Below are 26,344 nucleotides of genomic sequence, written 5' to 3'. Positions count from 1 at the left end.
GCTTCCGCAGTAGTGCAATTCGCTTCATATATCCGATTTTGCCAACTTTTTTGCCACCTTTTCTCTGCCTCCAAGATCAAAGAAATTAAATCACCAAAATGGCCTGGTGTGCCACTTGTGTGATTTTACCAACGTTTGACTACAATTGCAAGTAATAACGTCTAGGTAATATGCCAGTATCTTATCCATTCACGAGACTTATTCTCGACACTCTTAATCTCAATGCATGAGAAAGGGCCCGCTCTCTCAGATTATAACTCTTTGGGGAAGGAAGCACGTCACCTCCCCACCCACACACACTGTGGTTATAATAATTATATTATCATAAATATTTTTAATTGCTTGCTCATTCAGATTTTCTTGGTTTCAAACTCAATTCTTATAATATTTACCTTTTTCTATACATGTTGGTAGCAAAGAAATTCAAAGCTAGATGCAACATCGAACAATGAGATTGAATTTTGCCTGGCATACCACTCGTGGTGATTTTATCGGCGTTCGACTAAAATTATGAATATGGAAATTCAAGTAATATGCCAATATCTTTATCCATTCATGAGATTTATCTCGGCGCTAATATTATTGCATTTATATTCTCGACATTAATATTCTTGGTGCTATCTCGACACCTAGGGAAGGGCCTGTTCCCTTGACGCGCCACCTCCCCACCCACACACTGTGTGGTTATCATAATTATATATTATATATTATCATATAAATATTTTCAATTGCTCATCCATTCAAAATTGCTTGTTTTCAATCTGAATTCTTACAACATTCCTCTCTTTTAATGCATGTTATCGATGTGAGGGAGCAAGGAAATCCAAGATGGATACAAGATTCAAGGATGACCTTCATTCATATGGTTGTAGTCCATGTGACAACATTGTATAGACTTCAACAAGGATCAATTACCGTTTCACCTTATTCATGTATTTGTTCGAGCTTCCAAAATATGGACATCATGAAATTAGTATAAGTCACCACCCCTGACATTCGCAGGGAGGATCGGGTCCTAACGGACCTTGTGTCACATTAGGACATTTGTAGGGAGGTCCTAACGGACCTTGTGTCACGTCTCATGTCCACCATTTTACTCATTCGCTTTTTTCCTTAAAATTTTGATAAAATACTTGGATTCAGGTTTCAATTTCGAGCTAGTATTGCGTGCTCCATGACGAAAAGGTTGCCTACCGGCCGCAAATTTAGTTCTAAAAATTACAAGTGGAAATTCATAAAACAGCTTCAAATCTCCACTAAAGCACTCCCTCTTGGAAGGCAGTGCTAATAAAAATCAAATATAGTTTGAGAACTTCTTCTTCTTCTCCTTCTTCTTTTTTACTAACCCAACCAACGAGAGGCACCCAACATTGTATACAGCAGGGGTGGAGTGCGAGCAACCACCAATTGCGCTCATATTGCTCCACAAACGTATGGTGCAGATGGTAGGATAAGAATTAAAATAATAATAATAACTAATAAAAATTTTAAAATTTTATTTTTAAAAAAACTCACCCACCCTTTTTGGTACACCCTACCCAAGACCTACACTACACACAACAAGGGTAAGCCAATGCAGAGGGGTAAGTGCCCTACCAATTGCGCCACCACTACACCACAAAAATATGCTGAGTGCAATGACTTGAACTCACAATCTCCCTAGCCTAAGGTTAAGGCTCTAACCATTCTACCAAGGCACAAACCTAAAATTACACTTACTTAGGTTCTTTGAATTACACTTGCTTAGGATGGGTTCAAAACATCTAACAGCCAAGCCCTCGGTTTGGGAGACTTCCACCACTCATGCGTTTAGATGAGTGGATGATTCTTTAGTCAAAGCATACTTTGAAAGTTGATTGGACATTCCATCATGCCAAAGATTTGGATTGGGTAGCTGGACCTTGGACGTTGCTTGGGCGAGGGGATTTTTGCCGAACAAGGATGGCATTAACCAGACATGCCAGCCATCCAATGGTGGTCTTCCATCTCATGCAACACCCCTAAGGCCTAAACCCATACTTAGTCATCTTCAGGTGCTCAGGTAAATTTGAGAAATCCGAGTTGGGATTCTTAAGGTTGCCTTTAATTTTAAGGGACATAATAAATATTATTTTCGAGCACTAAAAGTTCAACAACATTACCTTTATTTTATTTTATTCTAGAAAGCAAGGTGGAGAAAACCAAGTTGAGGTATTACAAAAGAAAGGCAACCTTTAACAACTACTTTCTAAAGTGGCCCTTCTTTAATGAAAGAGTAGTTGAGATCATACTAAAAAGTCCAAGCTTTAATGCCCATTAACAACTTATAATAGGTTAGAGTTAGTGGTTGAGGTTGACCAAATATATAGAAAACAACCAACAAGTTGAGGTTTTAGAGGATGGAGGATGGTGATGGAGACAGCGATGGTGACCTGTGTCCTTCGCAAATCTAGGCTCCCTCTCCTTCCTCTCAAACCCAAGTACAGATCCCTTGCTCTGACCTTTTTGTCTCACTCAACTCTCAATTCACCACATACGACACTCATAGAGAATCCCTCATTCCTCATGCCCGATGTGAGTGGCTGCACCTCTTCGACCTTCTTTGAAAGGGAATACATCGGTCCGGACTTCACTGAATCTCACATCCTTCCCTCCACTAGTCGACAACTTTCCTACTCCACCTCAGTAGAATGTCAGAGACGAAAGCAGAGAAATCTCGGCTTCTCCCGTTGGTTCCAAAGAAGGAACCCAAAGAGGAACCGTTGAACGAGGAAACACCTTTACCTTCTCAGGCCGCGAAGGAAGCAGGATGGGAAAGTCAGCAGTTCATGGTGCTTTCAACTCCGGAGGACCGGCTCCTGGTCACTCTTGACAAGCTACAACACCCAACTCCTCATACGCGAGGGCTCTCCAGCAAAGTAGAGGGGGCTTCTTCTCATCCCCCTTCAAAGAAAGAAAACATTTTGGCAACTTCCGGACAACAAGCGAGAGTACAAGAAGTGAAGCACGGGACCTAGACCACAGCTGCGAAGCTGTGACCCAAGAAGATGGTCCATTGTCCTCCAAGAACTCCCACAGAGACAAAGCTGACGCCCCCTCCTCCGATGGCACAGAGTCAAGAAACCGAGCACCTGAAGCTCCATGAGACTTTCAAAAGCCAAGATCAAGCCTTTCAGGAAAGAGGATGTCTACTGAACCAGGTAAAGCTGTCTTTGCACAGGTTGATGAAGATCCACTTGACGAATATGTTGAATGGCTTGAATCGCATGCACTTGTTGAGTATCTGCATGGTCCGCATCCTTCAGCTGCATTTCTTGAAAACTGGTTTAGAACCAACTGGAGTAGGAGAGGCAACTTAGTCACCAATATCCGCTTCCTAAGACAAGGATACTTCATTTTTCTCTATGAAAAAGCCGAGCATGCTTCAAGAGTACTTCTTCATGCTCTCTAGACCAGGCGCAACTAGCCTTTGTATCTTCATGGTCTCTAGACCGGGTGCAACCAGCCTTTGTATCTAGATAAGTGGTCTCCTTTCTTTAGCCCAGATAACCCACGTTACACTATTTTTTTGGTCTAGGTAGAACTTCCTAACTTGCTGTTCCAGCCTTGTAATCAAGCTGCTTCAATTTGCAATGAGGTTCCTAAGGAAAAATGGACTCCCAAACAACCTGAAGCTCCCAAACATTTGGAAGCTCTTGTTCACCCAATCAGCCCGATCAAACTAAAGATGGCACTCCGCTACCCAAATCCAAGCTTACTCCTGACATCCCGATTAAGAACGCTTTTGAGGCGTTATTAGAGATGGTTCTTAAACCCAACCTCCAGCTCATTCCCAAGCTTGAACAGGGAGATGAATGGGTCAAAGACTTTGAGGATGAAGTCATTAAGAGCGATGATATGCTGACAGAGGATCTTGATGAATCGAAGGAAGATCTTGCTCTTCCCCCTCAACCAAATAAAGATATAGTAGTCAAAGGTAAACCTATAGCCATTGCTCCACAGTAAGAGGAGATTGTCTACATCCAAAGGTCCTACTATGCATGCAAGTAGCCCAAACCCCAAGGCCAAAAAGGGACAGAAAGGACATGGTAAGTAAACCCATTTCTTTCTTGTCCCCTGAATGTCCCTGGTCTCATTGACCCCAATAGGGCAGGTATCTTAGCCACGTGGTTGAGAGAGAATTCTCTTTCTTCAACTTTTTTGACTCTACAAGAGGTTAAAACTATTGGAGAAGCTCTAGATGCAAGACTCAAGCTATTGATAAGAGGAGGACTTGGTTTGCCACCTCCCATGAAGAAGGTAGAGGAGGGTGTGCTATTGGAATTTTGTCACACTATTCCCAAAGTGTCCTGGATGTTGTTGTTGACACTAACAACATATGGATTTTGTTGAAATGCCTTCTCAAAGGAATCAAATTCTTGTTAGTGTCACTCACATGTATGGACCTACAAGCTATCGTGAGAGATGTACTATGTGGCAGTCTTTATCCAATCTAGGTGACGAGGTTGTGTTGATAGGAGACTTTAACATGGTTGAAAGAAACTCTGGCAGATGGCTAGGTAAAGGCACCACATTAAGAGGTTCTGAGCTTCATTCATGGAGCGACCTCAAAGATTCTCTTCAGTTGGTTGACACGATCTGTACAGGGGACTTCACTTGGTCCAACAGGCAGATAGGGGAGTCAAGGAGAGAAGCAAGGCTTCATAGACCCTATCTTTCTCAGACTCTCCTCCAAACCACCTCTAGCTACAAAGTACTGTCTACTCCACATTTTCAATTTCTGATCACAAACCGCTTTTACTTCCATGCGACTTTGGTTCAGGAACTAGAGCCTCATCCTGGTTTAAGGTTGCGGACCTAGCCTTTTCCAGCTGGGTATTGTACAATCCAAAGTGAAGGAGGACTGCCCCTAGACACAATGATGAATCAGCGTGAGTGAGGTTATGGAATGCCTGGAAACGTATTGTGTAGCCTCAGGCTCTCTCATCAACCACAACAAAACATGATATTGCACCCTCAGTGGAAAGCCTCAAGTTGAGCTAGAGCTCCTAGGATGGTCTGCACCTGATCTAGAAAGGCAATGTGTTCAGATTGCTCGGCATACCCATGGGCTTCAAAGTGTCCATGAAGGAACAATGGGGCTGGGTGCTAAACAGGTTCAACATTAAGCTGGAAAAGTGGAGAGGATTTCAAGCCAATCTGGTGGGAAGACGGATTTCAAGCTAATCTCGTGGGAAGATGGATGGTTCTCAACCATTGCATGTACCCCTTCTACCTATTTTGTTGGCATCCGAGTCAAGCGGGTCTAGACAAGCTTATCTCCAAATGCGGATCTTTTCTGTGGGGTGGAACTAACAGGATTGCCAAAGTTAGATGGAACTTTTGCAAGAGTGAAAGAGGACTGGGGGTGGTTGACATCAAACAGGCGGCTACGAAGTTGGTTGCTACGTGGATTCTCAAAGTTCTCCTAAGCCCTTAACTTGATTGGGCTACAGTGCTAGCATGGAACTTCAAGCATATTTGGCCGGTCAGAGCTAAGGGGTGGAAAAAATAAAAATACCCAATCTTGTCTGCTGTTTTTTGTCCTAAACCCTGCTTAACAAAGGGAAGTGACTTATGAAAATCTCTTTAGAAGGCATTAGAATCAATAAAAATTCAATTGGGGTTCTCCTAGAAAGGCTCTTTTATGAGGCTGGACTCCATATGGGCTTCTGCAATACACAGAAATGCTTTACTTAGCAACAGTGATTTTCTCAAAGCCTACTTCCTTTCAACAAGGGAATCCAATCTTAGGGTCAGTTGTGACAAAGGGACCAATTCAGATGGAAAACTATACTTGAAATCAGGAGGAAATTCAAACTTACCAATCACGATGCGCTCTTTGTCACCACTAGACTAGCACTTTGGAAAGGAGACATACAATGGAAGGGGAGCTAAGTACTTAATTACGCTTTTGATTTTAGTTGGATACTCTTCCCCCACCTACTTCCTATGCCTACCCCCTATGATTATATTGAAGACATGATCCCCGTTCTAAATTCCCATTGGAACACCTCCGACTTCGCGCTTTGCTGGAAGCGAAGATTCCACTATATTTGGTCAAAAGCCATTCCGGAGAAGATGTCAACCCTGCTCTGGCTCGTCATGCTTAAAGCGGCTTGGACAAATGCAAGGGGGCTGAGGATTGGAAAAGGTGATGGCAAGTGTCGTCATTGTCTGAGATCTCAAGAAGATGTTTTTGACGTATTTATGGCATGACCTTCAGCTAGGAAAGTATGGAAAAAAGTGCAGTTACAGTTAGGCAAGCCGGTCAATTGGAAAGCAATTCTTCTTGGTGATGCATCTAAATTCAAGCACACACGATGGGCACTCATGCAGGCACACGCATTGTGGTTTGTTTGGGTTTCCAGGAATGATTTTCAATTTAACGCGAATCTTACAGACGCAGAATATCTATTTTCTAAATGGTTAGCAAGCATCCCTGATCTATGACAATGACCTCAAACTTTTCTCACGGAGATCAAGAGCCATGAACAAGAGCACCTCAAGACCTTCAACCAAGAATGTCACTTCAAGGGATCCATCTACTATGAGATTGACTTAGACTGATCTTGTTAATGATTATCAGCTAGATGCTTCGAGTTGTGCAGATCTGCTGTTATAACTGTAATTTTGTGATCATGAATGTATATCTTATGACGTGCTTATAATATAAAACTTTTTTTCTCAAAATATATAGAAAACAAATCATTGGCCCAAATTAGCTAGAAAAATCCCCAACTTTCCATACAATTTAGCAAAACCAAAAACTTGTGGCTTATATCTAGGGGTTGGTTAGACCCCAACCAGATACAAAAAAGATAGGATTTCTCCCTTTAGAAGCACTTCCATCAAGGCAAGTCAAGATTGCATAATTTTTTCAACTTGATCTACCAACAGTTGCTCGACATGAAGACCACATGTGTGGTCATTCTTAAACACCACGTTGTTTCTATTGCTCCATATCACTAAAAGTGCTACTCCTTCTGCAAGGACCAAATTAAGGCAAGGTTGGAATTCCCCAATTGTCATCTAAGGTTTTTAGGGACAAACCAGATCCAACCCAATTTCACCTCTGCCATTGAGAGTTGACTAGTCGTATGAGCCATCTTGACCATTTCTTGGTATCATTGTTAATAAGATGCCAAAATGCATTTAAAGAACTCACCATGTAATCGATTTGGCCCCAATATTTATTGGACACAATAGTCATTAGAATCAAAGAGATAAGTCACATTGATGAATCAAAGAGATAAGTCACATTGACAATCAAATTAAGGATTATCATCACAATCACGATTATTAAAATACCCAACAAACTAAAATATTTTTGTTTATACAAGGCAAAATGGTTCTTATAAAGTTAAACTCCAATTAGTATGTGTTCATTCCAAATGGCCATCTATGTAGCGTGGAAGCCATACGTTTTGTGCTAATTTAATACGACTCAAGTCATACAAATATTATTGATGATCTTCTACACGTGCTTGTAGTTGAGGTGGCCAAATCTCTTATGCTAGATAATACTAATAGAATTTGGATTGTTATGATTGATAACATTTACTTGCTAAGGCAGCATTGTAAGATGAAACAATCTATTGATTTTGACTATTTTGACAACGAATTATTTTTATAAAGTTTTGTTGAATGTGATATCGAGATCCTTCTTATCCATTTTACCAATTAGTAGAAGATCTAGATGGTGATATCAATTGCCTTGGTTGCATATAGGATAATATAGCACAATGACGATATTATCCTAAACTATAAAAGCATGCATAAAGGAACAATTGTACTTACATGCCAATCACATCTCAATGATATCTCCTCGTTCTAAGTCACATAAGAATGCTTAGAGCATGCCTTGCTTATACCATCTTTAATCCAATCTAGAGGACACATTTTTTAAGGTATCTCAACTTAGGAGGATATCTTACTTGCTTGGTATCACTTTTCCTTTATATAAACCTTTTACTTGTTCTCCTTCTCAATTTCATATAGCTTTATTCAATTCCTATTCAATTTTGCATATTCTCTAAATAATATAGCACAAATGTAGCAATCTACTCATAGGTTTTATGAGATAATTTCATCTCCCCCTTTTCCTTATAGCATCTCACCAGTTAGCTTCTAATCTTCCTCATCACTCCCACATTCTGAGTGATTTTGGATCCATCCCCAATGAGGAGTGAATTGGGGGGGGAATAAAAATACTTATCTTCGTAAATAGTGGAATATTATGGTTAACAAACACAACTGGCCATTTAGATCATTTTGTTGAGCAAGTCCATCATCAAGTTTGATACAATGTGACTTGAAGTTGATTGTGCTCTAATACGAAAATGATGCAAAATTTGAAGTCACGTCTATGAAACACATTGCTTTGATACCAGTTCACATAGAAGAACCAATCCTGCAAGTATAGCTAAGGTGCATCCACTTTTTCAAGCAACTTGCAGAGTAAGCAAAAGCTTAAAATGCATTAAATGGAGCAAGCATGTTGGCTTTCATCCACGTAGGGACTTCCACAACATGTGCACTATAACCCATAAGTGCAACCACCTCTAGATTTTACTCAAATGTCAACCACTTTGTTTTTTAACAATTGCCTCGCTCATCTAGGTTTAAAAAAACTGTACTAGCAGAAAAGAAACAAGCATAAATTGCATCAATATCAATTTGATTATATAAAATTAAACAAGAAAGCTCATAAAATACTTTTGAATTATGATATTATACATATTAAAGGTACCAACATCATAGTAATGAAAATTATATTGTGAGTTGTAGAGAAATTCTAAATAGTAATGATCATAAAGCTTTTATCATCCAAAGAAAAATGTTACTTTAGATCATCATAATCTTCTAGTAACATTTTGCATCCAAAGAATATAATTACAAAGCCAAAATAGTGCTATGAAGTTAAGAAATGAGCTACAACACTAAGTATGACCACAAATACATATGAAATCTTAAAAATATTGTAATTCTATTTCAATTGTGACAATTTCTTTATATTTCACATGTATTTGTACTCATGATTATCTTGCTAAGGTGTGTGCCTTATCTAATACCCTACCATAGTGTTAAAATTAGGACCCTAGAATTTTTCTAGTTGCCTAAAGAGAGGCATAAAGCTAGATGGGTGACAAAAGTGTTGGTGGGCCCAACATATGAGGTGTGTATATTGCTCATGCTCGGAGTCTCTAGATTGATGCATATTACAGACTCAATCCTCTCTTAGGATATTCTACCTTCACTTATTTCACCTCAAGTACAACATTAGATGTGTTTATTCTTTGGAAAGCTACGACAAGATCTCTAATGGAAATATCTTGTTTATACCTTGTTTATATTGTGTTCCAATCGTCATGGTTTTGTCTTGCAAGTGTTCCCTTACATGCATGGATGATTTTTGCACATAGACTGAAACTTTTATATTGGGGTTCTAAGTGTGCCTTTCCTCATCCCCTCCCAATAAACTAGACTATGCTGACCCGGCCTTTCCTCATCCCTTTTCCCCATTACACTAGAGGCCGGCATAGGAAATCCTAGAATTTGTGATGTAGGGTTTTGTGCAGCAGTAACTGGTGTTTGTTTCTGTGGTGTATACTTTCCACCACGACCTCCCCTACCTCTTCCAAATCCTTAACATAGTAAGCTAGTTTTGGACAGAAAGATGTGTTTTCTCTTCTTTACGGGCCATCCTCATAGAATGTGATATACCCAACCAACTGGTTTCGGAATCCGTCCAATAAATTGAAGTCATTTACCATTCTCAACGAAAAGAGTTTAGCATTACAAAAACAAAATAACAGAAAGACAATACTTAAACCTCCATAGAAACCTTTAACAAGCACACCTTTAAAAAAGAGTTTAGCATTACAAAAACATAATAACAGAAAGACAATACTTAAACCTCCATAGAAACCTTTAACCAGCACACCTTTTAAAAAACTCATAGCAGCAAACAAAAATCAAATCAAAAAAGTAGAAAAACGCAAAATAATACAGGAAAAATAATACTAGGTAGAGTAACACCATAAAAGACCCAGGAAAATGCATTAACAAATGACTACAAAACCACTCCCTAGTGCTATATATAAACATATAAAAATAAGAATGCTAGATATGCTATCAGTTATCCCGTCTATGTCGCTGTGTTTGGTATTTTCTTTTCAAGTGAAACCCCTGAATATTGAAAAGCCAGCCTTGCTTCATCTACTGTTTTGCCCATTTTATGGCATAAAACTGCCTGGCCATGGGTTACAACTCCCTACTCATTAACTCAATAATCTGCTCGATAGATGAGAGATCCTGCCTTTGCTTCATCAACTGTTTTGCTAGCTTTAAAGCTCGCCGTTCACACACTGCACGTCTATCGGGATCTTGTATAGACTCGAAATCCTCCACATGTGCAATCCCAACTATTCTCCTGCAACAGAAACAAGAAATATCGGTTCAGAATTCAGATGCAGTTCATTTTAAAAATCAATTAAGGCATATAATCACTCCCCTCCTTAATGTTCATTTGATTTCTCCTTGTCTAACTTGTGGCGAGAATATTTTGTATTAAACACATAGGAAATCAATGCCTACCCTATCTCTCCTTCTCACATTTGTTCTTTCAAACTTCGCTACAATGTCTATATATGCTAGCTTTCTTTAGCGAGTGCCAATAATGAGTTCATGTTTATGAAAAAAGCAATTGGACAAAGTTCAGCAAAAGCTGGGGCACTTGCAACCTACTAAATTGACTAAAAGTCTAAAAGTGCAATAAAGCAAATCTCTACTACACCCATACCTCAATCTATCTTATCCCTTGACAACAGTGAGAGCCAGTATTTCCCAAATGCAGTGCTCAATACCAGAATGAATTACAAAGTCTGACCCATGCCTAAAGAGAAAACATAAGGCCACGCTACAGTACTCAGAAATCTTGTTATGTTCCTCATCATTCTCTTTACAAATTCACAAACCCATGCCTTGCAAGGAATCAAAAGGAGGAATCTGGTGGGTTGTCATGATCTGGATAGTGGGGAATAGTCCACTCCAAGCTGCACACATCTATGAAGAGATCCAGTAAGATCCTCTTGAGCCTATCCAATCCTTGGGAGTGATGTAATCCTTGTTGATGCTCCATTACCAAGAGCTTGACAACACATTGAGAGAAGGCTGGGCTGCTATCCCAGTGCACCAAGATGCTAACTAGAGGTCAGTATAATTATCAACAAACCAGATATCCTTAATCGGAGCTGTCTGTCCAGCTCAGCCTCTATCAATGAATCAATAGAAGTAAACCATGCCTGCATTCCCACCTAGATGCTGGATGGGCAGCAAAGAGGGGGAAAGAAGCAAAAATTATGCTGAACCTTAAGCCCAATGTTAATCTGTCTAAAGCACGTTCAGGCCTGAAAGAATACACGGATGAAGGCTCACTAGAATGTGATACCCTTCTCACAAGCGCATGTAGAATCTCAATGATGCACACACAAAGGAAGTTCCAAAAAATCTACATGCCAATCACTAGCTACAAGCTCTCCTTGAGATGGCGAGATACATCACTAGAACTGCACACGAGGACAGGGAGCTTTGGCTCGACTAGACAAAGAGTGCTTTCAGGTGCATTTTCAGGACCCGTTGACAAAGGGCTAGCTTTTTGGAACACTAGTGAGATTGATTGCCATGTACGGAACACCTTTTTGGGTGAGTGGCCTCTCGGCGATTGAGTGGAGGAGATTTGAGCGGTTACAAATGATTATGGGTTCTAGGATGATTCGGAGTAAGCCCTAGATTCCCCATCAGATAGAAGAGGCACATTTCGCCATGACACCTCTCCAAGTCGATGCCATTTTCCAAACAATGACATTCCTCCACCAAGTTTAGGCCTTACCTCGCTGAAGACTATTGAGGCTGGCACTTAGAGTCACCCATACGACTAGCAGAGAGTGGGGTTGATGCAATATGGTATGCATATGTATCCACATGGTTTGCTAGTCATGGTATCTAGATGGACCGGCGTCGCCCCTTCGAGTATAGCATGGATGTACTACCCGAGTGGATCCCTTGAGATGAGATTAACCATATCATACGCTTAGATCTCTTCCAACTACATACATCTTGGGCTTGGGAGGGACCAAGAGTTCCCCACCAATATCCACTTCTTGAGAGTATCGGAAGATGGACTCATCATCAGACCCCAGTATCTCAAAGACAAAGGAGTTTCACATGCATTGAGGATTGCCATTGGAAAAATGCAGGTCTTGTCACATGAGCTGGACATTGAGGCAGGGGGAGCTTGCAGGATACCTAGAGAGCACCAGAATTGCAAGCTATGCACATTGGGGGAGGTTGAGATAAAGGAGCATTTCTTATGTGTTTGTCTAGCCTACTATGAGATCCAGGGACGACACTGTCTCTTCCAAAGGGACGCTGCTCTGTTCCACTCACGACGAATGCACTTCCATTTCCAAGTCTGCATTGGGCTCTATCTGATTGAGATGCAGCACAAAGATTGCTACTATGACAAATCAAACAACAAGCAACGACATCATCACAGGATGCTTAGGCAAACAGAGCACGACATGTCACATACTTCTATGCATTTGACTTGGCTCCAAGACACAATGGGGTGGAGGAGGAGTTAGCTAACTTGTGAGCAGTGTGGATCAGTGGAGAGAGACGATACGGTAATGCCGAGCAAGGGACAGAGAGCCCACGCACGGCACAGAGAGTGACCAGAGCACCCATGATAGAGAGGTCCAACCTATCCACCCTCCTCAATGGGGACCGTCAAAGATGAGGAGTCACCCTTGACATAGCCCATCAGATACAGAGGTCGAGGAGACCATGCCCCCCACTACAGCGGAGAAAACTCGACAAACGCAGATATGGGAGATCTTTGCAGCCCACCAAAGAGCCACCACAGTGCTGGGTTTCGGTTTTGAAGTTTCAGTCTCTTAGCTCCAGTGTTTGTCTGAGCCTTGAGCTCTATAGCTTAGTTTAGTGTAGCAATTAGCAAGGCCCCTAGCGCGTCCTTTGCTTCAGCCCTATGAGGCTTGTATGCTTTTCTTTTCTATTTGGTGTACTTTGTCCCATAGGCCCATGAGGCCTCCCGCCGCAAAAGTTAATATTTATTTATTTATTTATTTATTTATTTCTCACATAAGTATGAATGACAGAAAGAATGAATTATTTAAAACATAAAATACTAAAGGAACCACTTACACTTATGTACTGCTTCCTACAATAATGCAAAATTAGTTTCCTCACTTAGAAAGCACATGCATACTCAATTTAACTCTCTAAAGCAGGATTAACAGTTAATGCCTCACATGCCATTGAATCCCATGAGCCAGTAGATGCTTCACATGCACATGCTCTTCAGGATGATTGGGCATGGGCTGTCCATTGCTCATTTGATCCCTCCAGAGCTGATGCACTTTTTACTGCTAATGATGCTCAGTCCTGGTACTTTGAAGGTGGTGCTTCCAAGCATGTCACATCTTGCAGACAGTTGTTTCATTCTTTAGCTGATGCACCTCGAGGGGGGACTGTTACATGTGCCAATAATGCTTCATATGCTGTAAAAGGAGTTGGAGATGTGCAGCTCACATCCATTTCTAGCCATCCTGTCACTCTGACAAATGTTCTTTTTGTGCCTGGAATTGAAGTCAACTTGATTTCAATTTCAGCAATTGCTACTTCAGGTTTCAGAGTAATTTTTTATGGCTACAAATGCCTAGTATATGATCTTCGTGATGACAATACCATAGCTCTCACTGGCACCTTGCAAAAAGGGCTTTATCACCTTGATCATCATTCAGCTGCACTTTCTACTGAAGCATTAGCTATTTCAGATTCACAGCTTGCTGAAACTCATCTTTAGCATGAGAGAATGGGCCATCTCAATTATAGAGCTCTTGCAAAGCTACATTCACAGCAGATGGCAAATGATGTACCTCAGACTCACACAGTTTCTAAACATGTGTGTGAGGGTTGTCTTTTGGGTAAGATGCATCGATTTCCTTTTCAAAAGAATTGTCCAAAACTCTCACAAAGGAAATTGCAGCTAGTACACAACGATGTCTGTGGCCCAATGAGGACAAATGCCATTGGAGGATACATGTATTTCATGACTCTCATTGATGATTTCACGAGGTATTGCTGGGTATATCCTTTAAAGGCCAAATCTGAAGTTTTCTTATGCTTTCAGAGATGGCTGAATATGGTTGAGAATGAATCACGATGTAAGCTTGTCACCCTCAACACAGATAGGGGGGGTGAGTATATGTCAAAGGAGTTTGATGCATTTCTATCCTCACGGGGCATTATTCACTCATGCACTACTCCTTACACTCCTCAACAGAATCCTGTTTCTGAAAGGAAAAACAGGTCCACCATGGAGATGGCTAGATGCATGCTTAAGGCCAAGTCTTTGCCCAATAAATTTTGGCTTGATGCAGTAATGTGTGCCAACTATGTGCTGAATAGATCACCTACACGGGCATTAAAGACTATTACACCTTATGAAGCATGGAAAGGTAGGAAGCCTTCACTTTCACACATGAAAGTTTTTGGGTCTCTTGCATATGTTCATGTACCATCTCAGCTGAGACATAAGCTTGATGACAAGGCAATCAAATGCATATTCATTGGTTACAGCCAGGAGAGCAGAGGGTATCGGTTATATCAACCAAATACTCGGAAGATTATTGTCAATAGAGATGTGATCTTTGCTGAACATTCAGCTTCTCCTCTTGTGGAATGCAAAGCAAAGCCAGATATTGACATGTTTGATGCCTTTGAATCTTGGTTACCTCTACCATCATCAGAAGAGGATTTTGAGCAGCAACATGCGCCTCCTGCAGGCCCTCCACAAAGCAATAATCAGCCTCAATCTCATGCTGATTTACAGGTTACTCTTCCGGCACAAAATGATCCCATTACTCATGATGCAATCATTGAAGAAAGAGCTGTTAATAGACAGCAAAGGCAAGTTCCCAGATGGCTTCTGGATACATTGATGGACAGCAAACAAGATCAGCCTTTTGCTGCCCGGACAAGATCAGGGAATAGACAGCATGGTCACTTTCTTGAGTTTGCACTCCTTACAGCTTGCAATGAAGAGCCGTTGTGCCATAAACATGCTTTTGACAGCAAAGAGTGGATGGATGCCATGAAAGCTGAGTTACAATCTATTGCCAAAAATGACACTTGGGAATTAGTAGATCTCCCACCTAGCAAGCATGCCATTGGAACGCGGTGGGTCTACAAATTAAAAAGGAAATCTGATGGCAGCATAGATCGATACAAAGCCCGTCTTGTTGCAAAAGGGTATGCCCAACAACAAGGCATTGACTTTGAGGAGACATTTGCTCCCACATCCAAGATTACTACCATTTGATGTGTCATTGCCATTGCAGCCCATCACCATTGGCAAGTGCACCAACTTGACATCAAGACTGCCTTTCTTCATGGGGATCTGCAGGAAGAAGTCTATGTCACACAACCTCCTGGCTTTGAGGTTGTTAATTCTGAAAATAAGGTATGCCGGCTTAGAAAAGCCCTCTATGGTTTGAAGCACGCACCCAGGGCATGGTATGCCAAAATTCATGCACACTTACTATCCCTTGGTTTTCAGAATAGTCCTACAGAACCCACTCTTTATTTCCGTGGGAGTGGATCTGATTTTTTAGTGCTGATTTTATATGTGGATGATATGCTTCTCACGGGCCCAGATACTCAGCAAATTGCAGCTTTCAAGGCTGATTTGCAGCAGATTTTTGACATGTCAGACATGGGCCAGCTCCATTATTATTTGGGCATTCAGTTTGCTCATGTTGAGGGGGGTATCATGATGTCTCAGTCCAAGTATATTGGACAGCTCCTTGATCGTTTTCAGTTTGAGGATTGCAAGCCAATCTCTACTCCAGTGGACCCTGGCTTCAAATTCTCAGCTCATGATGGGAGCCCACCATGTGATATCACTCTTTATCAGCAAGCTGTTGGATGCCTTATTTATTTATGTCACACCAGACCTGACTTGCAGTATGCAGTATCTCAGCTCAGCAGATTCATGCACATGCCCAGTTCACAGCATTGGCAGGCAGTGAAGAGAGTCTTCAGATATCTCAGAGGCACTCAGGATTTAGCCCTCTTCTATGGTGATCAGGGTTCACTTACCATGCATGCTTACACGGATAGTGACTGGGCAGGATGTTCCGACACCAAAGTGTCACATACTGGCAATTGTTTTTTGCTTGGCAATTCATGTATTTCTTGGCTCAGCAAGAAGCAACCGACAGTTGCCACGTCTAGTTGTGAGGCTGAGTACAGGGCAGCCTTCATTGCTACAGTAGAGTGTGTTTGGCTTCGACAGTTACTTACAGATCTTGGTATTTGCCAGACATCCTCCACTATTGTCTACACTGATAGCCAGAGTGCTTTGGCCATTGCGTGTAACCCAGTGTTTCATGCGCGTACCAAGCATATTGAAGTTCACTATCATTATGTTCGGGAGCGGCTGTCAGCAGGAGACATAGAGTTGTCCTATCTTCCCACAGAGGAGGACATCGGAGATATGTTTACAAAGGCACTTCCTCGTCCCAAGTTCGAAGTCTTTCGACAGGCTTTACACTTGGTTCCCTTTGTTACATGATCTGACATTCCTTGTACATTCATAGGTGGCTATATCCTTTTGAATGAACATGTGCCACCATGACCAGAAACTACCAGGTATTCTCAGACGTTTCCAGAGTACTTCAGCCCATCCCATGGAGGGGGGTTTGTAGGCCATCTTTTGGTGGTTCTAGTGATGCCCTATAGGCCATGGTGTGTGCCTTGTAGGCATAAGTGTAGGCACTTATAGTGTTAGTGCCTTCTATGCCACATAGGACACTTAGTCCTATGTGATACCTAGGACACTTAGTCCTAGGCCTAGATACAAGTACTTTGTGTTGGGGTAAAGGCACATTGCCACCCCTTTATTAAAGATATGACACCTATGACTGTCTTAAGACAGTCATAGGGTGAAAAACCTAATCCTAATAAAACCTATGAGTTTGTGGTGTGGCTCATCACTTCACACCCACATCTATTGTGTCACTCCTCTCTCTCACTCTCTCCCCGTTGTACTTCTCCCTCTTTCCTTCCCTCTCAACTGGTATCAGAGCCTTCATCTCTCCCTCTCCACTCCTGCCTACCACTCCCTCTACCCCCTCCTTATCCCCTCGGGACTCGTGCCCTCAGCAGCGTGCGGGCAGCGTGGGTGGAGCTGGGCATTGCGCAGGCAGCGCGGGCTGCAGCGGGGTAGCGCGGGCAGCAACGCAGGGCAGCGCGGGGCGGTAGCGCGGGCAGCAGCGCGGGGCAGCACGCGTGCGGGCAGAGCAGGGCGGCGCGGAGCAACGCGAGCAGCTGCAACAGCAGCAGCTAGCTGCTACCCGCTACAAAGCGGGCGCAGCCAGTGCGCAGCACCGGCGCGCACCCAGGCAGCACACGGGGCAGCCGTACGGGAGCGTTCCGTACAGCCATCCGTACCGGACGTACGGAATCCGTACTGTCCGTACAGAAGCCGTACAGATACCTGTCGAAATTTTCTTTCTGCATCAGGTCACTGCGTCAGGAGAAGGTGCATTTCGAAAAGAAATTTTGGGATCTGTACCCTGCACAGGTACAGCAGGTACAACAAGTACACAGGGGTACAGAAAGTACAGCAGGTACAACAGTTTTTCTTTGGGGAAAGAAGAAAAAGAGAGAGCACTCTGCTCTTCACATTCCCGGTTGTTCAGTCCTTAAAACTGTGTGTTGAAGGTACAGCAAGTACCCTCCTGTCCCTCGTGCTTGAGGTGACTAGTACCACAGTGTGTGGTGGTTGCACAGTTATCTTGTTTCGGGAAGGTAATGCCTTGATTTTACAGAGGGCTTTTATGTTTTTGCTGAGTGCAAATCTCAGCTTTTGGGTGACATTTTCAAAGGGCTTTTGCCTGGAAGCTTATGCAGTGTATGCCTTGAGGCAGTGTGGAGCCAGGGAGCCCACATTGGTCTTGTTTCCGCAGTGTATTCAGTGACATTTCTGCAGGTCACATTTTGTGTACGACACCTTGGAAAATCTCAGTTGAGCCACGCTTGGCCAGGGCGCATCGAGTTTACTCGGTCCCTAACTGTCCATCGTTGACAGTGCTCAAAAGATTTTCTCTTCAGTGTTTGTACGTTGGGATCTGTGTTGTTATTGTGTACATAGGGCTGTTTATGCATTGCATTGTCAGGTGAAAGTGCCAGGAGAGCGCTGTATTTTGTATGCTACCTCAGTGTTGAGGTGTTTTTCACTTGGTACAGGTGTCAAATCGAGGGGCTTTTGCCCAGATTTTGCTTGAGAGCACTTGGGTTACTGTTTGAGACCTTCAGATGCCTTTTATTCCCTTGGCAGAAGGGTGATTGCTTGGGATTTGTCCCATTTTCTGTTGCAGGTTTGTGACAGGCTGAAGTGTCTGGAGCCTCTTTTCAGTGAACAAAATAGTGTATGACAAGTGGTTTATGCATATAAAATCAGTGCAATACCTCATCTGAGGTGAGAGAAGTGATCAGGACAGCCGTGTTTTGTGCTTCGTCAGCTGATGATGCACTGTTAAAGCACTTGTGGAACAGCTGCAGCATTCTGAAATTACTGTTTTATGCCTATTTGAGGCACGGTACAGTGTGTCAGAAGGTACAGTAACTGGAGGGAAATTTTTTCTGTTTTGCTGCAGATTTTTTGACAGTAAAAACAGCACTATTGTGAGTGCTCCTGGCTCTTGATAGAGCAGGTTTTTTCTGAGAAATCAGAATTTTATTCAGTCTTTTTTTGACTTACAGGGAGTCAGGTACTTTCCTTATCTGATATGGCATCAGGGGGAAGTGAATCATCAATGCTGAACATAAAGAAATTGGAAGGGGCACACAATTATGCATTATGGGCAGAACAGTGTTTGAATGTACTTCTGCTTAAGAAGATTTCTAAGCCCATAAGGGTGAAGCGTGTCAAGCCATCTGGGATGTCAGATGATGAGTGGGAGGAGCTAGATTTGTCCGCGAGGGCTGCTATCATGCTTACTCTCAGTGATTCTCTTGTGTTCAATGTTCAGGCTGAAAAGACCTCTTATGGCCTATGGCAGAGGCTAGCAAAATTGTATGCCCAAAAGAGTTCAGCCAGTAAGGTTTATTGGTTGAAGAAGCTGGTTGATCTTCGCATGAAGGAAGGTACAGCTATGACCTCACACTTGAGTGAGTTCAATGCCATCTTTACACAGCTGATTGCACAGGGGTTGAACCTTGATGAGGAGTTTAAGGCTACTTTCTTGTTGTGTACCCTCCCTGAGAGTTGGGACACTTTCAAGACCACCCTGTCTAATTCAAATGTCACTCTTATATATGCTGATGTAGAGAGCTCTCTCCTCATGGAGGAGATGAGCAGGAAGAATAATGCGGGCAACAAGTCTTCAAATGCTTTGCAGGTACAGGAAAGAGGCAGGACTCAGCAGAAGGGGAGATCTGCTAGTAAGTCCAAATCCCGCAGTCAGTCCCGTGGCAAAAAGGATATTGAATGCTTTTATTGTGGCAAGAAGGGGCATGTGAAGTCTAAGTGCTTCAAGTTTATACGGGATCAGAAAGCCAAGAAGGCTGAGGCAAAGGATGCAGGCAGTGGAAGCAAAGGCAAAGGCAAGGCCAAGGTAGATGACTTGGATGCAGTGAATGTTGCAGCAGAGGATAGTGACAGTGACAGACATGATGTTTTATGCTCTTCTCCTGTAATTGCACATACATTGGTTAGGCTCTTGGATTCAAGTGCTTCTTTTCATGTTACTCCTCATAGGGAGTGGTTTACTTCCTACACAGGTACTCATGGAGTTGTTCACCTTGGGAACAACTATGCATGTCAGATTGCAGGGATTGGCAGTATACAGATAGTATTCCCTGATGGACGCATATTTATGCTTGATGGTGTTCGCCATGTGCCGCAAATCAAGAAAAATCTGATTAGCACTGGCTTGTTGGATGACAGTGGTTACCACACCACATTTGGGGATTCCAAATGGGTGATTACTGATGGCCAGGTTGTAGTGGCTGAGGGTTATAAGAGTGATACCTTGTACCCTCTTTATGTTTCCAGTGTAGGTAATCATGTTGTTGCCATAACCGAGCTACCAAAGGTTTCATTGTGGCATAGCCGGTTGGGACACATGTCCGTTAAAGGAATGCAAGAACTGTCACGTTTGGGTTATCTGCCGTCTCTTTCATTTTCAGATTTGCCTACTTGTGATCATTGCATATTTGGCAAGCATTCTATGACTCCTCATAAGAGGAGAACTCCCCAAAATAAAGCACCGCTTGATCTAGTGCACACTGATTTGTGTGAGATGCCACAGTTATCACTAGGGGGTGCAAAGTATTTCATTACTTTTATTGATGATGCCACACGCAAAGTGTGGGCCTATTTCTTGAAGCAAAAGAGCGATGCCTTAGATGCTTTCAAGAAGTTTGTCGCTCAGGTTGAGAATCGGACAGGTCGCAGGCTGAAATGCCTCAGATTCGATAATGGGGGTGAGTATGTGTCAAATGCTTTTGTTCAGTTTTGCGAAGCTAAGGGCATTAAACAGGAACTCACAGCCCCTCATAATGCATCTCAAAATGGTGTGAGTGAGCGGATGAATCGAACTATTCAGGAGAAGGTTCGATGTATGTTGTCTTATGCTGCATTGCCCCATGGCTTTTGGGCAGAAGCCGTGCAAACAGCAGTTCACATAATTAACAGGTCGCCGAACAAGGCTTTGGAGTTGAAAGTGCCAGAGGAGGTGTGGTCTGGCAAGCCACCTTCATATAAGCACTTACGTGTGTTTGGCTGCGAGTGCTTTGCTCATATACGCAAAGAACTGCGCACCAAACTGGAGCCAAAGTCTTCCAGATGCATCTTTATGGGTTATGGTGACGAAGGTGAAATGGGGTACAGGTTATGGGATCCCGTTAAACGGAAGATTATACGCAGCAATGATGTCATCTTTAAAGAGGATAGTGTACACAAAGAACCCGTGCAACCTGTGGAATACAGGAGGGTTATTTATGATGATGTCGGACAGCAAAGAATGCCCATTTATATGCAGCAGCAGGCTGCTGCAGATAACCCTGTTCAAGAGGGTATACAGGCTGAAAATCAGCCAGATAATTTTGCCAATGATGCACCACTGAATATGCCAGCAAATGGGGCTGTAGAACAGTCAGATATGGTGGTACAGCCACCCGTCATGCATGACGAACAGGCTAGACAGCAGCCTAATCCGGATCATTTTGTTAGGAGGAGCACCCGTGTACAACGGCCTCCTGACAGGTTTGTTCCAGGAGCCAATAATGTGGCTGATTTTATTATGCTGACAGATTGTGGTGAGCCTTCCAGCTTCAAGGAAGCTATGGGAAGAACAGAGAAAAGGAAGTGGGAGAAAGCCATGCAGCCAGAAATGGACTCCCTACTTCAAAATGATACATGGGACTTGGTGCAGCTACCTGCAGGCAGAAAGGTTTTGCCATGCAAGTGGGTTTACAAAGTCAAAGTGGATTCAAATGCTTTACCGAGGTATAAGGCCAGATTGGTTGCCAAGGGATTTAAGCAGGAGAAAGGCATTGACTTTGATGAGATCTTTTCCCCTGTAGTCAAGATGACTACTTTGAGAGCAGAGTTAGCTCTTGTTGCTCATGAGGACATGGATTTATGTCAGATGGATGTGAAGACTGCTTTTCTTAACGGAGATCTCCATGATGAGATCTATATGAGTCAGCTAGAGGGATATGCTGTTAAAGGGAAAGAGCAACTTGTGTGTAAGCTCAAGAGGAGCTTGTATGGACTCAAGCAGGCACCAAGAGAATGGTACAAGAAGTTTGATGCCTTCATGCAGTCCCAAGGGTATCATAGGTGTGAGACCGATCATTGCTTGTACACCAAACGGGCAAAGGATGGCAGTTTGATGCTACTCATTCTATATGTGGATGACATGCTGATTGCCAGTAAATCTCAGCATGAGATTAGTGCTTTAAAGAAACAACTGCATAAGTCTTTTGACATGAAAGACTTGGGTGATGCAAACCATATTCTTGGCATGCGGATTACTCGTGACAGGTCCAAGGGACTTTTGTTTCTGTCACAGAAGAAGTACATTGACAAAGTACTGCAGAGGTTTAAAATGGAGGGGGGGAAGTCTATTAGTACCCCGTTGCCTCCACATTTAAAACTCAGCAGTAAGGACAGCCCCAAATCAGATGATGATAAGGCTGAAATGGCCAAGGTTCCGTATGCATCTGCAGTTGGTTCTTTGATGTATGCCATGGTTGCCACTCGTCCGGATATTGCTTTTGCGGTGGGAGTCATCAGCAGGTATATGGCAAATCCAGGCAAGCGGCACTGGGAAGCAGTGAAAGGTGTCTTGAGGTATCTCAAGGGTACCAAAGACTTGTGCACATGCTATGGTAGGCACGATGCATTGGTGCATGGTTTTACAGATTCAGACTATGCAGGGAATGCAGATAACCGGAAGTCTACTAACGGTTATATTTTCACATTTGCAGGAGGTGCTATATCATGGGTGTCTCGGTTGCAGAAATGCGTTGCACTGTCAACCACTGAAGCTGAATATGTTGCAGCCACTGAGGCTTGCAAGGAAGCAATATGGCTTACTCGGTTGGTGGGAGATTTGGCCATTACAGGAGATATGCCAGTTTTGCATTGTGATAGTCAGAGTGCTATGATGTTGGCAAAGAATCCGGTCTTTCATCAAAAGACCAAGCACATAGATGTGAAATATCATTTCATCAGGGAGGTACTGGAAGACAAGCGACTTGAGCTTGTGAAGGTGCATACTGATGATAATCCTGCAGATTTGCTCACTAAGCTTGCCTACAGAGCGGTTTGCACATTGCCGCCACATCATGGGATTAGGATGAGACCATTCTTATTTTATGGTCTTGTATACAGTAACTGTATATTGCTGTAATTTTTTTTCTTATCTCCCCTTTAGGCACATTGGCCTTTAGGTGGGAGGTTGTTGGGGTAAAGGCACATTGCCACCCCTTTATTAAAGATATGACACCTATGACTGTCTTAAGACAGTCATAGGGTGAAAAACCTAATCCTAATAAAACCTATGAGTTTGTGGTGTGGCTCATCACTTCACACCCACATCTATTGTGTCACTCCTCTCTCTCACTCTCTCCCCGTTGTACTTCTCCCTCTTTCCTTCCCTCTCACTCTGTACTTGTGTTTAGGAACTTTATCCATCAATCTAAGTTTGACGTGACTCCTCCTTCGACTCGTCCTGTACCTACACTCTCACTCTCTCTCTTCACTTCGCACCTTCACTCCTTTAAAGAAAATACCCAGGTAAATCTTGTGAAGTCATCTATAAAGGTGACAAAATACAGGAGATGGTGTCCGCATTGGACCAAAAACATCACTAAGTACTAGCTGCAATTTCTCGCATCCCGGACTGCACCATCTTTGGGAAAAGGAAACCTATGCTTATATGATTATGAGGGGCCTCGATACAAGGTAAGGCATCAGCCTTCTAGGCTTCCATAATTCACATGCCCAAACTTGGCATGCCATAACTTGCCATCCTACATGGCAGAGGTGGAAGCAACACAAGCTGAATGTGCTCGTTTTCATAGGCATCGAGCTGGAATAACCCATGGCAAAGTGTGCCTATCAACACCAAGGCATAGTCTCTCTGTCACGGTCAATGGTGCGCCCCGCAAGGGGGAATCCACCTCTCAGGTTTCTTGCACCTCCATGGTTTTGCTACCCACTGGCTCACGTGCACGTTAAGGACTTGATCCGTGTTTCAAGACTGGTTAGATGGAAAGCCCAGAATGCCAACGTCTAGAGCCCACAGGCATGTGAAATCCCGCGACAATGGCACGCGCTTTGTGCCTTGGCTGGCATGACCAGTGTGAAAGCTTGCTCTTGTCCTGTCATGCCGCCCACTCCGAGCTGCGGAACAGCTCTCATTGTTCCACATCCGATCAGGGTGCACCTGAAGACATCTATCATCCTAAAAAATGACCTGATAACCTCTTCGAGAGAAAGAGACATATGTATATTATTCTTGATCCCACAGACAAATAACACATCTTGGTTGCAAAGATCTGAACCATCCATTGTGAGTGAAAGCTCTCCAATCCCTTTAATCGGATAAGAAGAATCATTGGCACATGACACTTCTTGCCAACAGGTGCAGTAGATAACCTGTCAAACAACACCCTACGTGAAGTGATATGGTGGGAGGCACCCCTATCAAAATACCATGTTTCAGCCGTCTCATTGACGCTGAGAGTGTGTGTTTCCCGAGAGGCATCATAGCTTCAAGTAAAAAAGGCCCAATCATGCTCAACGTAGTTGGCTGAAGTATCATGTCCCTGTATTATGGGACACTGAACCTGAGACAACCATACCAGATTCCTTTTGACTTTCCTTTGCAAGCCTCTTTGAGCACTCACTTATGTGATGACCAGGCTTTTTACAATACAAGCATTTACCTTTCTTAAAAGGCTTTGTGGCATCCTTTTTGTCCTTCCATCCTACATGTCCAAATGCGCTGCAAGAACCACAAGTACTGCAAGAATGATGACCGTGGTCAAGTTTGGATGGATATTTCTTTTTGCACTTCCCTGGCTGAAAACGCTTGCTCCCCACTACGAGAATGTGATGCCATATTCTTTGGTAATTGCTCCTGCGACAACAAGAGTGCTACCAACTCTTGAGGGGTGTGAGGACGTGGATTTCCCCTCATAGAAAGATTTAGCAACGTATGAAAAGAAAGATATGACTGGAGTAAGGAGTTCAAGGTAGTGGAAACAAGCTGTGCATCTGGAAGTCCCCTTCATTCATGTCCACCCCATCAAGCTTCCTGCACAAAAATGAGACTCTAGCCTTATTGAGAACTTGATACATGTTCTCCAAAATATCCCAAGCTGATTTTGAATGCCGAAGGACCAAATATAAAGAAATATAAACCTCTCCACATTAAGTGAAATCAATGACAGTGCTTGGGTATCATGAGTATCCCACTCCTCTGCCCAAGAGTAATAGTTGCAGGTGCTTGCACTGTCGCTTGACCAATTGGACCAGCTTGTTGTTGCCCTTGTTGCCTTTCCCATGCGTCACCACTACGACCCCCCCTCCCTCCATGCGGAGAACAATCTGAGCACGACCAGGTTCATCACAGATTCACATGTGACCTAGTCCCACAAATTCTTGGCAACCAAAATATTCTACACCATGAAACTCCAAAGAGGTGTTGTGTCTATTGGCTTATGGTACTCCCTCGTGGGGGGTGTTTGTGGTGATTGAAAGACCATTGGTTTGTTCGACTGGTCGACGGGCCCTGATTAGCCCATGCAAAAAACTAGGAGGTGATTGGTTGCCTCACGGTGGACCTGTGCATGCATTCAACACGTGGTGATAGCATGCGATCATCACATGCGTGGAGGGAGGTTCCAGCAGGTCGGTGACCCTAACCACCAAATGACCCCAAGGGTGCGTCAATGAAATAAATCCATAACTCATCACTCATTTTTCCAACAGCTGTGTATCCCATGCAGGCACTAGAGAAACCTAAATTGTATGATATGGTGGTATGGCGTCAGCAAATCCAAAGTAAATGTTGTGTGTTGAACTTCTGCACCCCATCGTCCTGTTTGCTACAAGGATGAATTGTGCCACTTTTAAAAAGCCAAACTCGTCACTCACAACTTTTCCCTGGTTCCCTTGCTATTTCATTGATTTCTTGTACAAAGGATCTTTCCACCATTCTTGACTCATGTGGTGAAGATATTTGTCCATCCCTTTATAGTTAGGGACAACCTCCTGAACAAGACGACAAAAAGTTGTTTTTCTTTGTCTGCCAAAACGCGAGCGTACATTCAAAAAATCAGATCAGATTAACAACAAACAGGAACAATCCTACTTTTTGAAGTCATTGCCCATAAGGAGCTTTTTCCCCGCACTAAATCAACAAGGTCAAACAAATTACATCTCACATTTACATTGCCTGGTCTGTTCTCTTTGTTAATTGGGTGAGAATGCCTACCTGATCATTTTTGCAGCAGCAAAACCAAGAGAATCCTGAAATATCTCCTTCATATACTTTTTCTGTGCTAATAGTTTTTCTGTGGCAGTCCTGTAAACTCCTTCAGGATATGCATCTCCTAGGGTTCCCCAGTTTGCTGTCCACAGTGTGAGAAATTTCTGCTCAAATCCATTCCATGTTTCCACGATAGTGGATATGATCCATTTCTTGTACTCCTGCAA

At 43.0% G+C, this 26,344-nt stretch overlaps 1 protein-coding gene across 1 annotated transcript in view; it reads right to left on the bottom strand.

The window, feature by feature from the left end:
- Positions 1-10,284: 10,284 nt before the first annotated feature.
- LOC147881539 (uncharacterized) overlaps positions 10,285-26,344 on the bottom strand; it is a 109,703-nt gene continuing 93,643 nt past the window's right edge. Inside the window, exons 13-14 of the mRNA XM_087402410.1 lie at positions 26,124-26,338; positions 10,285-10,453 (exon numbers count right to left, since the gene is read on the bottom strand). Coding sequence (XP_087258536.1) covers positions 10,285-10,453; positions 26,124-26,338 — 384 coding nt within the window. The remainder of the gene's footprint in view (positions 10,454-26,123; positions 26,339-26,344) is intronic.

Source organism: Dipteris shenzhenensis, chromosome 31, assembly GCF_047967505.1.
Source record: "Dipteris shenzhenensis isolate YYH24624 ecotype China chromosome 31, Dip_SZ_1.0, whole genome shotgun sequence".
Classification (NCBI taxonomy): domain Eukaryota; kingdom Viridiplantae; phylum Streptophyta; class Polypodiopsida; order Gleicheniales; family Dipteridaceae; genus Dipteris; species Dipteris shenzhenensis.
This window is presented reverse-complemented; position numbering and strand designations above follow the sequence as displayed.